The sequence below is a fragment of the Olea europaea genome, unplaced genomic scaffold (assembly GCF_002742605.1).
Source record: "Olea europaea var. sylvestris unplaced genomic scaffold, O_europaea_v1 scaffold2221, whole genome shotgun sequence".
In the NCBI taxonomy this organism is placed as follows: Eukaryota; Viridiplantae; Streptophyta; class Magnoliopsida; order Lamiales; family Oleaceae; genus Olea; species Olea europaea.
In genome coordinates, this window is record NW_019240241.1 from 16,827 (window position 1) to 35,553 (window position 18,727).

At 36.7% G+C, this 18,727-nt stretch overlaps 1 protein-coding gene and 1 long non-coding RNA gene across 2 annotated transcripts; both read left to right on the forward strand.

The window, feature by feature from the left end:
• The first annotated feature begins 1,245 nt into the window (after window positions 1-1,245).
• On the forward strand, window positions 1,246-2,923 carry LOC111380878. The gene is made up of 3 exons (XR_002700251.1): window positions 1,246-1,313; window positions 2,044-2,125; window positions 2,800-2,923. It is a non-coding gene; the product is annotated as an uncharacterized LOC111380878 (long non-coding RNA).
• Window positions 2,924-4,167: 1,244 nt separating this feature from the next.
• On the forward strand, window positions 4,168-4,938 carry LOC111380872. The gene has a single exon (XM_023004533.1). The coding sequence runs from the start codon at window positions 4,168-4,170 to the stop codon at window positions 4,936-4,938; it is 771 nt and encodes a 256-aa protein (XP_022860301.1).
• Window positions 4,939-18,727: the final 13,789 nt, after the last annotated feature.

Consider the following 18,727-nt stretch of genomic DNA (forward strand, 5'->3'; position numbering starts at 1 on the left):
TAATTTATTTTATATATAAAAAGCTACTGAATTTTTTTAGCCTCATATCTTAAAAGCAGTATTTTTGTCAGTGACTAATCTTTCAATTCTGCCTTCCTAATGTATTTAGAGTTTATTGCTTTTGACTTCAATTTTGTATCTTTCGATATTATTTTGTAATTGTGAAAGTCTTACCGTTGAGAACGGTTAATGTATAGTAGCTAAACATTGGGCTTACAGTATTATCTGATCGTTGCACAGCAAATTGGCCTTTTAATTTGACCCCCCTTTAACGCATAAAAGACGTGTATGTACAACGAGAATCCTTTTATTTATCATTTATTTTTAGATATTATCTGATCGTTGCACAGCAAATGGGCCTTTTAATTTGACTCCCCTTTGACACGTAAAAGACGTGCATCTACAATGAGAATCCTTTTATTTATCACTTGCCCTTTTTACTCCTCTACACTCCGACAACCTTAAAAATTAAAGAGAATAATGAATGGTTGGAGGCATGGTGTAAAAAGGGAAAAACTTAAAAAGTAGATTCCTCAAAATTCACATGCAACCGTCCTCTATTGTCCGAATTTTCAGTCAATTGAAATTGGACTGCGATGTGCAATAGCAAATAATCTCAAAATTGGATTGCTATGTGTAGCCCCCTGTGGTCTTGACTCTCTTGCTTGTGTGTGGGACCCAGGGATGGCAGTGGGCTGAGCCGAGTCGGCTCGGCTCGTTAACCCACGAGCTCGGCTTGGGCTCATGGCGAGCCGAGCTCGAGTTCGGCTCGGCCCATGAGGTCGTGGGTCGAGCCGAACGGAGCCCACGAGCGGCTTGTGAGCTCGTGAAATTTTTTATTTTTGCAAATTTTTCAAATTTTATTGATAAAATTTTATTTTTTCCACATTTTTGGACGAGTTGGCTCGTGGACCCCCACTCGGCTCGAGCTCGGGCTCGTCAGCCCACGAGCGGAGCCGGCTCGACCCAATTGACATCCCTAGCGGGACCTGAGATCTAGGGGAAGTATTCTTGCCCTGGAAGTATTCTGCTGTAAAAGAGGGATTGAGGATGGAATTGATGTTTAGGTTGTTGGATTACAAATGATGAATCAAATCTCTTATTATGTTCCTTTCAGGTACTTGGAGTCAGTTTTTCTCCCAATGGCTATCATTTGGCTAGTGGTGGTGAAGACAATACTTGCCGCATATGGGATTTGAGGAAGAGAATCTTTATACATAATACCTGCTCACTCTAACTTTATATCTTAGGTCAAATTTGAATCTCAAGGGGGATACTTTTTGGTTACTTCTTCATATGATATGACAGCTAAGGTACCGAACTTTGTTACTAATCATACGAAATGACCCATGTGAGAGTCCTCATATTTGGACACATGGCAAGCATGCAAAAAGGGTCAACATTCGAGACTGGCACGTTAAGCGTCGAGATTGTCTCACTGAGAATAGCCAAAGTAGTCATATCCTTTTTTCCAAAGTGGTTTACCTTCTGTTGCCGAGCTCCCTGAATATCCAAAGTCCTTTACAACCAGAAGAGGGTCAGGCAAGCACGTCTTCAAAATTGATTATTGATGTGAGCTGATGTGACGTACGCAGTTAATAAGTGTTAGAGATGTCAGCCTAGATTTGTAGGGTGTTTGATCTCTTGTCAAAAGTCTATCAATGTAATTAATGTGAGTTAGAGTTAATGTGACACAAAGGGTCGGCAGATCAAACCACGTGGATCCAATCCAACGATAATCACGTCGGTCTGATCACTATAAATAGGCAATTCTTATATCAGTTAAAAGGATCTTGAAAAATACATGGAAGAGAACACAATACACTTTCATTGTCTACTATTCATCTTCTTCTACAAACATACTGTTTATATTTTACATACGGTAAAATACGTCCACGTGTACATCGTCCTTTAACGATACCTGTTGGCCATTTTCGAAGGTCAATAATCTTCTTAATCTATGCTTCTCCACTCTCATTATGTTTTATGTTTGTTAAAATCATGTTTCTACGCATTTCCCTTATCCCTTTCTTTCTATCTCAGGTGTGGTCATCTAGAGATTTTAAGCCTGTAAAGACATTATCTGGTCATGAATCAAAGGTTACGTCACTTGATGTTGTTGGAGGTGAGATTACCTAACCTAAAATCTAATGTAGAATTTATATTTTAAAATTGTTATTTGGTCTGTTTTGTTTCCATGAGCTATTCTTATGTTCTATAATGAGATTGGTAGAATACGAAATGCACATTCATTTTTTCCCCTTTTACGCGGAGGAGAGAAACTCGGTTCTAGGATTGTTGTGTCCATTTATGTGCTTGGCATTCTATCTTGTAATCTTGCTTTGTCCACATAAGTTATAAATGCTAACCATCTGTATTTAACTGGCTTTGGGTATTCATCACTGCTACATAGACCCCTATCATTTTTGCTTGATCTACATAACTACTGAGACTTTTGACCCTTATTGAATCTTTCTATCAGTTATGTTTTACATTGCTACCTGTCCAACACTTGGAAGGAATTAGCGAAGTTGGAAAAGTTTATAACTCTTGGGAAAAAATAAGGGCCGGTGATTAGGCGGTGACTTTAAAATTTTGTTCAATAGATTAATAGACTTCATGAATCATGCATTTCACCCAATATATGATGACGTCAAGTTGAAGATCTCAGCAATTTCTTGACCCTTGCTTTTCCCTTAATTAGGGTTCTGCCAGTGCTGTATAAGCATAGTTTGCTGTCTCGCCAATTTTGATGTTCAGAGTTTTATGTAATTTATTGTTGTTCATCATTTGTTGCAGATGGACAATGCATTGCAACTGTTTCACACGATCGTACAATCAAGCTTTGGTGAGGCAAAGACGATGAGAAAGAGAAGACAATGGATATTGATTAACAAGACTGCCACTTGATTGAGGAAGGCTACAAGGTTGATTGAACTGCTTTCTTTTTAATAAACAAGCAACGTTTTGGAGTAGTTTTGAAGAATTCCAAAACATTTGAAGGCTTTTGATTGAAATTTTAAAGCCAATATTGCTTTCGTTCCTATCCAGCTTCGACTTGAATGTAATACTCTAGTCAATTCAAAAAGAAAAGTCAAACTTAAAAAAAAAAGACAAAAGAAAAGAAAAAGTGGCAGGCGGTGGAAACTAATACAAATCCAAACCAAATTCATAACACACACATATCACACAACACACACACAAGAACGGACCAAAGAAGAAAAGGAGAGAAAAAGAGAAAGGAAAAAGAGGGGGAAAAAAAAGAAAAAGAAGAAAAAAAAGGAAAAATTTGCCAATGTGTTAGGAATTAAGTGCTCTATCCTATTAGGCTTGAATTTCTCAATTTTGAAAGGTAAGTAAAAAGTTACTTACTGTTAAGTTAGGTTTGATTTTGTAGTTGTTAGATTGTTAGGTTAAATTTAATTTTATTGAAGGAGTTAAGTGTAATAAATTATGAAATTGAATAAAATGAAAGAAAAATTAATTTTAGTAATTAAAGAGACGTTAAAAATCGCCTAAACGTGAAATAATTATGTTTGGGTATCGCCTATTTAATTAATGAAATTTCTTAAATTAGTTAATTGTTGATTCAAAAATTATATTATATTGCAGGCGGCGATACGAATATTGGGACAGCGTATCAATCGAATTGATTTTGGTGACACGATAGAGTTTGCTAGTATGACTCAGTTCATAGAATATGTAGTCAGTATTTTGGGACGTATGTTCATGTCTCGATGTGATTTTGCATCACTTGTAGTTAGTTATGGGGCTCACTATGTATTATATATCCATATGTATATTTCATTGTATTTCTTGATAAAAGTGGAGATTTCAGCTTATCTTTATTGTGCTGTGCTATAATTTGGGATTTGTGTGAAATTGATCTCAGGTTGGTTAGTCCTGTTTACAGGGGGAGATAATGCCGAAAATTTGTTAGAAAAATAATGTATAAAAAGTGATATATCGTATTTGTAGTAGCCTTGATGGTGGGTCTGACTTTTAGTTGGTATCTATCATCGGCGCATGCCACGTCTGGATCTAGTGGTGTTACATGGGGCGGGGTGTGTCAGTTTGGTATCAGAGCATGTATTAGAGTTCATGGGTTTGCATTGTACATGCATACATTCTGATGTTTAGCACATCATGCATAACTGTAGGTGAGTCATGCCTCGTGGTGGCAAAATTCGAAGGCTCCAAGATATGTTGCCCCCGTCTCACATTGCTCCTGATAGAGATGAACTGAGAGAGCCCGAGAGAGTAGATAAATCAGTTCACCAGCCTCCTAAACAACGGGGACAGGGAAATGTGATTGGAATTGATCCTATTGCTATTGAAAGAATTGCTATTGCCGTTGCATCTGCTATGCGTAATATTGACAGAGATTTCAGTATTGAAAGGGCTACAAAGTTAGGGGCTAAAGTGTTCACTGGCACAGCCGATCCTGCAGTTGCACAGGCATGGATGACTAAGATAGAGAGAGTATTTGATGTTATGGGTTGCTCAGACGATAGGAAGTTGTGTCTCGCCACTTTCTTATTAGAGGAAGGTGCATACGATTGGTGGCAGTCGGTACGGAGCACATATCTAGACCCTTCCATCATCACTTGGACAGAATTCAGACGTATCTTTTATGATGCCTACTACCCTCGGTCCTATAAAGATGCAAAGCAGGAGGAATTTTTGAAACTAGTACAAGGGCAGATGACAGTTGCAGAATATCAGGTGAGATTTATTGAACTTTCAAAGTATGCCCAAGTTCTGGTAAGCAACGAAATTGATAAATGTAGACGATTTGAAAATAGGTTAATGGAAGAAATTCGATCAGTAGTAACAGCTGCAGGCTGGAATGTATTTGGCAAATTGGTGGAATCAGCTTTGAGAGTAGAAAAGAGCATTTCTGATAGGCCAAGTGGTAGAGAACAAATAATGTTTTGAGCAAGCGGTAATCAGACAATGGCAAGTGTTTCTAGCTATAGACCACCACGAAGAGACAGTAGAGGATTTCGACCTAGTGTGTCCAGTTCAAGTCAATTCAAATCTCGATCACGAGGAAGTCAGGGCCCTAGATTCAGTCCCAATACTGTACAGCAGCCAGTGGCCAGTCGTACTTATACTCAGGGTTCTTCCCAGAGATTATTTACTCCGAGACAGGGCGAGAGTTTTACTAGTACTAGACTACCTTATTGTCAATTATGTAGAAGACCTCATCTCAGCACGTGTTTAAAGTTTAAAGAAAGCGGAGTCTGTTATCATTGTGGTCAAAGCGGACATATCAGAAGAAATTGTTCAGTTCTATCACAGGAGAGTGGTATGGTACGAAGATATTTCCTCAGCAGAGTGCTGACAGTACAAGACAGAATCAGACTCAGAGAGATGAGTCAGTTAATAGAACAGGTGCAAACAATGTGGCCCAGTCCAATATCGCAAGCGGTAGTGGTACAAAATCAAAAGGACAAGTAGGACGATCGAAGACCCAGGGAAAAGTTTTTGCTATGACTCAGCAGGCGGCAGAGGAGTCTCCAGATGTTATCATGGGTATGTTGTCTATTTTCGATAGAAATACTTGTATTTTGATTGATCCTGGATCTACACATTCTTTTATGTCATTTGCATTTGCTTTATATGCAAATCAAAAGCCAGATCTTTTAGGCAGTTGTTTGGTGGTGAGTACACCAGTAGGAGAATCACTATTAGCAAACAATATATATCGAGATTGTGGGATTAGGGTAAAGGAAAATGAGCTGAAGGCAAATTTAATACCTCTTGACATACATGATTTCGATGTTATCTTGGGTATGGACTTTCTGGCAACAAATCGAGCTTCAGTTGATTGCTTTCGAAAGGAGGTTGTGTTTAGGCAGCCAGGACAGCCTGAAGTTATATTCAGTGGACAGCGCAAAATTTTGCCGTCTTGTGTGATATCTGTTATTGACGCTAGAAGATTACTCAACAAGGGCTGCCATGCATATTTGGCTCATGTAATTGATACATCTATTAGCAAACTAAAACTTGAAGATATCCTAGTGGTCAAGGACTTTCCTGATGTATTTCCAGAAGAATTACTAGGCTTACCATCAGACAGAGATATGGAGTTCACTATAGATCAGATTTCAAGAACTGTACCTATTTCATGGGCACCCTATAGAATGGCACCAGCAGAATTGAAAGAGCTAATGGTTCAGTTGTAAGAGTTGGTAGACAAGGGTTTTATCAGACCTTGTATATCTCCGTGGGGAGCACCAGTTTTGTTTGTGAAAAAGAAAGATGGCACCATGCGACTATGCATAGATTATGACAATTGAACAAAGTGACAATTCGCAATAAATATCCTTTGCCACGTATTGATGATCTGTTTGATCAGCTTCGAGGTACTGCAGTATTTTTAAAGATTGATTTACGTTCGGGATATCATCAACTTAAAATTAGGGACAGTGATGTGCCAAAAACTGCTTTTAGGACAAGATATGGTCATTTTGAATTTCTTGTGATGCCATTTGGTTTGGCCAACGCACCAGCAGCATTTATGGATATGATGAATAGAGTGTTTCGCCCGTATTTAGATAGATTTGTAATTGTATTCATTGATGATACTTTAATATACTCTCGAGATCATGATGAGCATACAGAGCATCTCAGAATCATCTTGCAGACTCTACGTGTTGAGCAGTTGTATGCTAAATTCAGTAAATGTGAATTTTGGCTTGATAAAGTTGTATTTTTGGGACATGTAATATCAGCAGAAGGAATTTATGTTGACCTGCAGAAAACAGAGGCAGTGGTAAAATGGGAAAGACCTACTAATGTGACAGAAATACGAAGTTTTCTTAGCTTAGCAGGTTATTATAGTCGTTTTGTAGAGGGATTTTCTAAAATTGCTCTTCCTTTGACCAATTTGACTAGAAAGAATGTTAAATTTGTTTGGAATGAAGATTGTGAAAGAAGTTTCCTCGAATTGAAGAATAGATTAGTGTCAGCTCCGATTCTTACCCTTCCATCTTCCGGTGAAGAGTTTGTGATATATAGTGATGCTTCACGTTAGGGTCTTGGTTGGGTTTTGATGCAGAATGGGAAAGTTATAGCATATGCTTCCAGGCAGTTGAAGAAACACGAACTGAGTTATCCTACACATGACTTAGAGCTAGCTGCAGTTGTTCTAGCTTTGAAAATTTGGAGACATTACTTGTATGGTGAGAGATGCCAGATATATACAGATCATAAAAGCTTAAAGTATATTTTCGATCAGAAAGAGTTAAATTTGAGGCAAAGAAGATGGTTAGAGCTGATAAAAGATTACGACTGCAAGATTGATTATCATCCAGGGAAGGCTAATGTAGTTGCTGATGCTCTCAGTCGAAAAATCTCGAGTCCTATGAACCAGACTAATGCAGTATTTTCATCTTTGTTTGGTGAGTTCAGAGCTTCTCATGCTCAATTATCACTTACCAGTGTAGGAGCATTGTTTGCTAACTTTTAAGTGAGACCTACTTTGATTGACACAGTTAGAGAAACTCAAACTCAAGATCCAGTGTTGAGAAAATTGAAAGAAGAAGTTAGTAAAGGTAAGCATACAGATTATACCATTCGAGGTGATGGAGCTTTAGTTATGGGAAACAGATTATGTGTTCCAGATAATTCGAAATTGAAGGGAGAAATTCTAGAAGAGGCACATAGCTCAGCTTACGCGATGCATCCAGGTAGTATAAAAATGTATCGTGTACTCAAAGAACACTATTGGTGGCATGGAATGAAGAGAGAAATAGCTGAGTTTGTATCCAGATGTCTCATTTGCCAGCAAGTGAAACCAGATCGTCAGAAAACAGCAGGATTGTTACAAACGTTACCTATTCCTGAGTGGAAATGGGAACATATTACTATCGATTTTCTATTTGGACTTCCACGGACTCAGAGTGGACAGATTGACGAAGACTGCTAGATTCTTGCCTAGTAAAGTTACCTACTCGCTAGATAAATTGGCAACAATATATGTTGATGAGATAATCAATTTGTATGGGGCACCAGTATCTATTGTTTCAGATAGAGATTCTCGTTTCACTTCTAAATTTTGGCCCAGTTTGAAGAAAGCTATGGGTACTAAACTTCATTTCAGTATAGCTTTTCATCCACAAACAGATGGTCAGTCAGAAAGAACTATTCAGACTCTGGAAGACATGTTACGAGCTTGTGTACTACAGTTTAAAGGGAATTGGGATACTCATCTTTCTTTAATGGAGTTTGCTTATAATAACAGTTATCATTCGAGTATAGAAATGGCTCCTTTTGAAGCACTGTATGGTAGGAAATGCAGAACTCCAATATGTTGGGATGAAGTTAGTGAAAGAAAGTTATTGGGTCCTGAATATATCCAGATTACTGCTGAGAAAGTAAAGATAATTAAAGAAAAGTTAAAGACAGCCCAAGATAGACAGAAGAACTATGCAGATAGACGCAGAAGAAACCTTGAATTTGATGTTGGAGATAGAGTTTTCTTGCGATTGTCGCCATGGAAAGGTGTTATCAGATTTGGTAAACGACGTAAATTGAGTCCGAGATATATTGGCCCGTATGAGATTGTTGAACGCATCGGTCCAATTGCATATCGATTGGCTTTGCCAACAGAATTGTCCAGAATTCATGATGTATTCCATGTTTCGTAAGTATATTCGAGATTCATCTCATGTTTTGGAATCACAACCAGTAGAACTAAAGGAAAGTCTTACCTATGAAGAAAAATCAGTTCAGATATTGGATAGAAAAGAACAGGTTTTGCGTAGTAAGACTATTCCTTTGGTTAAAGTCTTGTGGAGGAATCATGCTATAGAAGAAGCGACATGGGAAAGTGAAGAGCAGATGCGTTCTTAGTATCCCCAGATTTTTCATACCTAGTTGATCGAATTTCGAGGACGAAATTCTTTTAAGGGGGTGAGTTTTGTAATATTCTAGTCAATTCAAAAAGAAAAGTCAAACTTAAAAAAAAAAGAAGACAAAAGACAAAAAAAAAAGTGACAGGCGGTGGAAACTAATACAAATCAAAACCAAATTCATAACACACACATATCACACAACACACACAAGAACAGACCAGAGAAGAAAAAGAGAAAGGAAAAAGAGGGGGGAAAAAAGAAAAAAAAAGGGAAAATTTGCCAATGTGTTAGGAATTAAGTGCTCTATCCTATTAGGCTTGAATTTCTCAATTTTGAAAGATAAGTAAAAAGTTATTTATTGTTAAGTTATGTTTGATTTTGTAGTTGTTAGATTGTTAGGTTAAATTTAATTTTATTGAAGGAGTTAAGTGTAATAAACTATGAAATTGAATAAAATGAAAGAAAAATTAATTTTAGTAATTAAAGAGACGTTAAAAATCGTCGAAACGTGAAATAATTATGTTTGGATATCGCCTATTTAATTAATGAAATTTCTTAAATTAGTTAATTGTTGATTCAAAAATTATATTATATTGCAGGCGGCGATACGAATATTGGGACAGCGTATCAATCGAATTGATTTTGGCGTACATAGTTCTGTGAGTGGAAAAATATAAATATTTTTAAAGTATTTATAAATTAAGTATATTGTTAAAGTATGTGCAATTATATGAAATTATGTGTTCAAATTACATAGATATTATGGAAGTATCTTTTATTATGATACATGCGAATTTTAAAGATTGTATACAGTACATTGTGAATTGGAGTATGAGATATGATTTTGAGATCGACCAGAAAAGTACCCGTGATTATATATTTCTTCTAGTTCACCGAGGGGCCTTGGTCGTGTTTTATACTACACTGAGGGGTCATGGACCGGGGATGAAAGGGTCTCGACCGTGTACATATAGTTCACTGAGGGGCCTTGGCCGTGTTCTAGAATTGATTTTGAGAGGTTTTTGAGACCGACTTTCGTTCACGGAGGGGCCAAAGGCCCGTGGCAAAAGTTCTTAGCTCAAGGGGCGGATTACATATTTCAGTCAGAGGGTACATTTTTTATGGATTTTTCAGCACGTTTGATGTGATGAGATTATAACATGGTTATCAGCTGATGTTATATCATGATTTTAAGATGATATTTTTATGACATTATGTGAATATTTCACTTTTTGACTATAATTACATGATGGTAGCTTGTGAATTATCAAATGGTATGAATTTAATTTTCAATAAAAATGTATAAATGAAAAAGTATATTTATTTTGAACTTCTCCACTCACTGAGCTATCAACTCATATATTTTTCCACGTTTTTCCTTATCAGTCGGCAGTTGAGAATCTGAGCATCTTTTGGAGTTGAACCTTGATTTTGGAGTTAGAGCCACACGACAGAGTTTGTTAGTATGACTCACTTCATAGAACATGTAGTCAGTGTTTTGGGATGCATGTTCATGTCTAGATGTGATTTTGCATCACTTGTAGTTAGTTATGGGGCTCACTATATATTATATATCCATATGTATATTTCATTGTATTTCTTGATAAAAGTGGAGATTTCGGCTTATCTTTATTGTGGCAGATGGACAATGCATTGCAACTGTTTCACACGATCGGACAATCAAGCTTTGGTCAAGCAAAGACGATGAGAAAGAGAAGACAATGGATATTGATTGATTGAACTGCTTTCTTTTTAATAAGCAAGCAACGTTTTTGAGTAGTTTTGAAGAATTCCAAAACATTTGAAGGCTCTAGATTGAAATTTTAAAGCCAATATTGCTTTCGTTCCTATCCAGCTTCGACTTGATTGAGCATTATTTTGTTTCACATAACAGATATATTGACCTGCTTCTCTAGGAACTTCCTCAATATGGTAGCATTGCCAAGTAGCACTAGTTCATGGCCAGATGAATGAACAGTGTTTGATATTCAAAATTGTAACTTTTCAACAGTAATATTCTCTTACCAAGATTGAATGGTTACGGTCCCTTTATTTCGCAGCCATGGTGTGAACGAAGTATGAACAAAAGCCTTGTAGTATGAACTAATTTAACAATTCTTTTTTCTTATCAGATTCTCATTTTATTTGTCTTATGAACATACTTAAAAAATACAGAAATATAAAAATCTATACCTTTATCATATGCAACACTCGATCAGAACGGGCCTGACGTGCTTTGATAATTATTTTTATTTTTACGTATTCATTAAAATTATGTTTAATCCCAAACCTTTACCACGATTTCCGCTTTTGTCCCAACCTTTTATGATTACATTTTGAACAACCTTTTATTCATTAACTCGTTTCATCTCCACATTTTGGATGGGGTTGGGAAATTAGGAAAAAGGACTTGGAAGGTTACAGGTCGTTTTTTCTTTTTCTTTTTTTCCCCTCTTCTTTCTATATATAGATTTATCATTTTAGCTTTTTCTTTATCATTTTTTTTAACAGTCAATTCCGCTGAGCATAAAAATATCGGAAAGTTTATAAATAGACTAAACATATCATTTAACCTTAAAACTACTTTTTCAATTGTCGCATTATATATTGTGCCTTTTTTCAGGTCGTCCAAGTACTTTTTCTAAAAGCTCGAATTGCAATAAATTAAAACTTCTTGGTTGATGTGAGAATTCGTACTAGATCCCGCTCGATCTTTTGGTTTTAAGAATACTAATTTCGAGAATAAACAAGAGGGGAAATTAAACAACTTTCTAAAATCAATCCAAAGAACATAAAGTTCATATACAACAGGCCTACATACTGTGCAAGAAAGATTCACCAAATTCTCTATTAAAACACGAAAACAACTTGCACTCAAAATCGGCCCTTGAAGGTGCTCATTATTCTACCATTTTTGGAACACAAGACCATATAAACCAAAACAGATTCTCATAAATTAGCTTCAGAATCCAGCTTTTACGCTTTGGATATGAAATTAGTCGTCTGGTCACTCCTGAGCCTAAAGCTTGAGAATGAGGCCAATTGGACTATGATCGCTTCCAGTAACATCAGGGAGAATATATGAGTCGTGAACCATGTCTGAAATTGATTCGGAGACGAGGAAATAATCAAGCCGCCACCCTGGTCCAAAACAAAAGATAAGTAAAGGGCAAACAGAAAATTGAAAAAGGGAGTATCAAAGCAGCAGTGCTAGGAAAAAGAATGCTGAGTATTTGGTAAGCTTTAAAGATGTAGAGTTACTTTTTAACTATTTCTATCTGATGACTTAATTATGTCTTACGTCATTTTCACAATATATTTGATAAGTGTGTTTTAGGTAGTTTATAGTGATTTGTCTCATGCAAACCCATTTTGGAAAATCCTTCCTCTATTTAGGTCAATTTGAGGTATTTCCCCATACAGAAAAGGTAAAAAATAATAATAAATAAAATAAAAATGAGGACACTTGCAGGATGTCCGAAACTGGAACTATCCCCAGTGAAACAAGTAAAACAGAAAAAGAATGTACCGTGAAATAATAGCTGTAACAGAATAACCTAGCTTCGAGACACTGCATGTCCAAAAGCTATTGTCATAACCTTCTAGGAGACTTTGTTTTATTGACTCAACATCTTTCTCCTGCTTACGGAATTGAAAATACAATGACATTAACTCCAAAATAACATAATTCTTGGAAAGAAACACATGGGCTGTAGGCTCCCATTGCATCAGTAAGAGTACTCTTGGTGAGATCCAATGAATACTTGCCAAGTTGGGTCCAGAACATAAAAGATATCCCATGTCCAAGATATTGTAATTTCTTCCACATTATGTGATAGGCTTCCCAATAAAGTGTTTCCATCCACTACAGAACATATGGGGAATCATAAAGTCTGGCCAACTATGTGGAAGGAGTCATCCAAATGTTCTATTCATCATTACGTGACACGACCCATCTTGAATCACTCTATGGACCCAAAACATGATGTGTGCCGATGGTTACAAAATATGCGACAAAATCAAAATTTTATAAAAATACAGTGCAATGGGCCCGAAATAATTACTTCATATTTTACCAAAATGAATCATAATATTCAATATGTCATGCGGCTCTAACTCTTAAATCATCATGCTCTTCAAGCTATCAATGATCAATGTTACCTGCAAGGATAATTTTTAGAAAAATATGAGCTAATAGCTCAGTGAGTGGAAGAGTTCAAAAATAATTATACTTTTTCCTTAAAACATTTTTACGAAATATTAAGTTCATATTGTTTAATATTCACACGATAGACTCGTACAAATATAGCCAAAAAGCGAGGCATTCTCATAACAATGTAAATATCATCTCATAATCATGATATAATCATCAGTTGATATCTATGTTATCATCTCATAACATCACATGTGATCCATAAAAAATGTACCCTTTGACTAAAATCTGAAATTCGCCCGCCGAGCCAAACACTTACGCGACGGGCCTTTGACCCCCTCCGTGAACGAAAGCGGGTCTCAAGACCTCTGGTAATCAATTCCAAAACCCGATCGAGGCTCCTCTGTGAACTATATGTACACGATCAAGACCAATGTCAGATCAAGACCCCTCCGTGTAGGATAGAACATGGCTAAGGCCCTTCTGTGAACTAGAAGAAGTATATAATCATGGGTACTTTTCTGATCGATCTCAATATTACATGTCTCACTTACCAAACAAATCTCAATATCATATGTCTGACACACCAAGTCACAAATGTGCCATAAACAATCTTTGAGACTCCATATGTATCATAATAAAAGAGATTTTCATAATAATCATATAATTGAACACATAATTGCACATATTTTGATAATATACTTAATTTATAAATATATAAAAAAATATTTATTTATTTTACTCACAGAATTATGTTCGCAAAATCAACTTGGTTGCTAAGCTGTCCCGATATTCGTATCGCCGCCTGAAATATGATATAATTTTTAAATTAACAATTAACTATTTTAAGTAATCTCAATAATTAAATAGGCGATACCCAAATATAATCATTTCACGTTTAAACAATTTCTAAAATCTCTTTAATCACTAAAACTAGTTTTTCTTTCATTTAACTCAATTTCATAGCTTATTATACTTAACCCTTCAATAAAATTGAATTTAATTTAACAATCTAACAACTATAAAATTAAACATAACTTCTCAATAAATAATTTTTTTTAAACCTTTGAATTTGAAGAATTCAAGTATAATAGTGGAAGAATTTATTTTCTAACAACGTAGGCATATTTTTCCTTTTTTTTTCTCTTTCTTTTCTCCCTCAGTTCTCGGTTTCTCTCACTGTGTGTTTTTTTTGTGTTTGTGTGTGTAATTATGTAACAAATGGGTTTGTGTGACTTATATGTGAATTGGACTGCCTGGCCATTATATATATATGTGTGTGTGTGTGTGTGTATTATTTTAGGGCACCAGATTTTGAAGTATTCTTACAGGCTAAAGGTATCCTATTTTTCATAATTTAGATTTATGCCCTTTATTTTTTCTAGACATTTGGTCTCTAAAATTAGCCTTCAATTTAAGACGTTCGCCTAGTCTTCATCTCATCGGTCTAGGCAATCCACACAACAAAATTCATGCATGGAGCCCTACTTATCTCAATGTTCTTTTATGATTGCTCAACCATCAACCACCTCCAAACTGTCTTAAGGTGGTTGATATTGATCTCAGTAGAGGGTTATTGTTCTTCTATTACCTTGTGTTAAAAATCCCAATCACTAACTCAACATGTAGATCATAAGTGGAGTGCATCAAGAGTGTCAAGTATTCACCAACAAGTATCAGTTAATATATTTAGCACCATATCTACAATTTCTAAATTATACTAGTCAAATGATCACATCGTAGCTGGCAAGGCTATCAAGCCCACACAAGTATGCAAAGAACGTGATATAGTATAATGAATAGAATCCAATAATCACTCATCCAGCACAATATATGCAACCATTAAACAAAGATATTGATGGATTGTGAGAAATTCAAAATAGATTCCACGCCAACAGTTTAGTTCAAATTATGCCACCACCATCCAAACTTCTATTACAGCTGTGTATCCACTTCAACCGGTGGTGGAGGAGCTTGTGGCATCTCTATATCTTTAGTAGCTTGTCCTGCTGTGACCTGTTATTGCTTGTGGCGCTCATTTTTTGCTTTCTCTCGGTGCTTTATCCTGGCTCTAACCTGAGCTTCCAGTATAGTGTGCTTTATAGGGGAGCTGGATTTTTCAGGCACCTCCCCTGATGGGATTGTAATGCTCGTAGCCCTGCATATGCCGCTAATGAGGCTCGGAAAGATCAAAGTGGCACGTCAATCTCTCCAAGTTCCCATAGTGTATATTTGATTGTAGATAAAAGTGGCGAGATCTATCTTGCACCCTAAACTAGATGATAAACGAACCCTACTGTTTGATCAGTAAATGTAGTCCTGTGTGATGTGGGTTTGATATTATGGCACATGAAGAGCTATAGAATGACAATGGAAGGTGTGAGCTCAATCTGATGCCACTCAGTAGTTGCGAGGGGCCATGCATTTTCCTAGCCCAATTCATTCCTGTTGAATTTAGTTGGGATGGGAACCACATTGTCCATGGATAGCTGATAGTAGTCATGGATGACATCCGGGGAGAACATAATCTACTTTTCTCGCGCCCATGTCTATGTATATGTTCCAAACCTGGGGCATCGATCTCACTATTGAAGTTGGCAGAGAACTCCCGAACTAAACTCTCATATACTAGGTGTGGCCGCTCTACCGATTTGTGCCAACCACAAATGAGAATCATGTTCACCAATTTAAAACCCGAGAAATCATCAAGTCTAATGGGTCTTTCGACGAGCATTGGCCAATGGCGTATGATGTTCTCATATCGGGCTATGGTTTCAGCATTTAAGAATCTCTGAATGGCCCCTTCGGGCTTTCTAGTTCGCGTCGTTCCTGAAGGTGAGCCGGCTTTCTCTTTCCCTTTTGAAGTTCTCTTAGGTGGCATGCTGCAAAAGTGTAAAATTCTCATATCAGGATCTCAAAGTGTAATAGGATAGACAAGAAAGCGAGAAAGAGTAACTGTGAATCGCTAATACCCTAAACTTACTTCAAGGTGCATGTGTAACACGTTGGTGTGCAATATTCAAGAAATTTAGCTCAAGATAGTATACTATTGCAAAAATATGAAGCACCAACAAAGACTAGGCCCAAACATGCACTTTCTAAAATTTTTTTGCCATGAACAAGTGAGGATTTTCAACCCGAGGCATGATCGAGAAAATTCAAAATTTGCCGAGTAACCTTCGGGCATATGGAAGCTTTCATATTGGTCTAGCACATATTCAAATTTCAAGTTGATCGGAAGTTGTTTTGTTAGGTAAATGAAGAGGCCAAGTGGGTGATGTAGGGTGCCGTGACTTAGCCGATAATGTGCCTAAATTGTGGTCAAGTTGAATGATTATGGTTTTCAATTCAACTCCTACGGGATTTCATCACAAAATGCACTCCAATTCAATCGCAATTTATGTCCATTGCAAGATTTGGCAAAATTTATAACTATCATCACATAGGATTTCAATCTTATGAATGTTTTGTTAAGTATATTCATCCCATAATGTTTAAACACAATGAATGTTCAATAATCCACAACTATCTATGCCAATTCTCCACAAATTTCAAGAGTAAATCGAAACAAAAAAAAATCGAGACATAAAGAAGGTAGAGGGTTCAAGATTCTTACCTTGGAATAGTTGGAGTTGAGATGAATGTGTGGATTTATGAATGTATGCCCAAGTGATTGATGATTTTCATGTGCTTGGATGATGAATTTGTGCGTGAATTTGGGAAAATTCGTGCCCTGGAGTTCGTGGGTTGTGTGATGGGGAGGATTTGTGAAGTGAAAATTCAAATTATGAGTTAAAAATTCGTAAGTGACTCTACCATGCTGCTGCATGGTGTTAATCCATGCGGTCGCATGGTATAATACTTAGAGCCCTTTGAGTTTTTGGACCGCATTGACACTATGTCTATGCGACCACATAGACATTCATTTTTTTGCCTCAATATTCATGCCTAACATAATAAATTGAGTGAATTCATGCAGGAAAACACATTCGATTCGTCAAAACTCAATTTTATGTCAAATTGTCCCCAAATCTCAATTTTCAACTTGTGATTTTGACTCGACCTTATACCACCCCTAAGCTTACCAAAACACCGTTTTAAATGTGTGGGGGTAAGTGTAGGCCTTAAACTTAATTTTGAAACCAAATTTTGGAAAAACAAAAAACTCTAATCGAAAAAAAACTCAGAAAACTCATTTTGGCCTTGAATTGCGTGAAACTTACACCCAACTTTCAAAAATATCATGTCACTATTATGACTAGTGTGCAGTGAATTGGGATATGTGTGGATCATGCTTAGACTCTACCTATGGATAAACAATGACCTAAAACTACCAAGCATGCTAACAATTGAAAATTTCCTAAACTAATGCAGAAAGCAATATAAACTAAAATGATACAATGGGTTGCCTCTCACCCAGCGCTAGTTTTATAGTCGATAGCTCGACTTTCCTGTGTCTGCATCAATTTGGTGTTTCGAGTAGAACAATAGACTTTTGCTTGGAAAAGCCACCACCCCAGTAGTGTTCAGCCTTTGCCCATTAACTGTGAAGATACCCTTAGTTTCATGGCTGACTTTTATAGCCCTATATGGCGAAACCTTTGTGACAGTGTAAGGACCCGACCTCCTTGACCTTAATTTTCCTGAGAAGAGCTTGAGTCTCGAGTTATATAATAGAATTTTCTGTCCCATTTCAAACTCTCATCTCTGAATGTGTAAGTCATGCCATTTTTTGGTGCGTTCTTTGTAAACCTTTGAGTTTTCATATGTTTCGATCCTGAATTCATCTAACTCATTAAGTTTCAGTAAGCGCTTTTCACCGGCGGCCTTGAAAAATCCATATTTAACTGTTTGATAGCCTAATATGCACAGTGTTCTATCTTTAGTGGGAGGTGGCATGCTTTACCAAAAACTAAGCGATATGGAGACATGCCTATCGGTGTCTTGAATGCTGTTCTATATGTCCACAATAGTTGTCAAACTTTTTAAACCAGTCGTTTCGAGATGAATTGATCGTAACTTCAAGTATTCTCTTCAACTATCGATTAGAAACTTCAACTTGCCCCGCTGGTCTGTGGATGATATGGGGTTGCTACACGGCGTTTAACACCATATTTACTCAACAACTGCTCAAACTGGTGATTACAAAAGTGTTTGCCCTATCACTGATTATCATCCGCGGTGTGCCATATCTGGTGAAGATGTATTTTTTCAAGAATCCAATTACAACCTTCACGTCGTTGGTTGGCAATGCAACTACTTCTACCCATTTAGACACATAGTCAATGACCATAAGGATTTACTGATTTGAAAATGATGGGAGAAGATATCCCATAAAATTGATTCCCCAGATGACAAATATCTCAACTTCCAATATATTATTAAGTGGCATTTCTTTCTCCTTAAGATATTCCCAGTGCGTTGACATCTATCACATCTCTTGACAAATTCAAAGGTATCTCTGAACAATGTAGGCCAATAAAACCTTGACTGTAAAATCTTTGCAGCAGTCTTTGAAGCTCCAAAGTGTCCCGCATAAGCAGATGAATGGCAATGCTCAAAAATCCTAGGTACTTCGTCTTCTTACAGCAGTAACACCCAATGGATCAGTTTCGGCTTAGCATCCTTCTTTGTCATCAGATATTTTAGTGCGGCATGATTTGTATAGATTATGACCTTAGACCCCACGAGATATGATCTGAATATGTCA

Coding starts and splice junctions, on each gene's coding strand:
- LOC111380872 (XM_023004533.1), top strand. CDS start 4,168: ATGCCTCGTGGTGGCAAAATTCGAAGGCTCCAAGATATGTTGCCCCCG.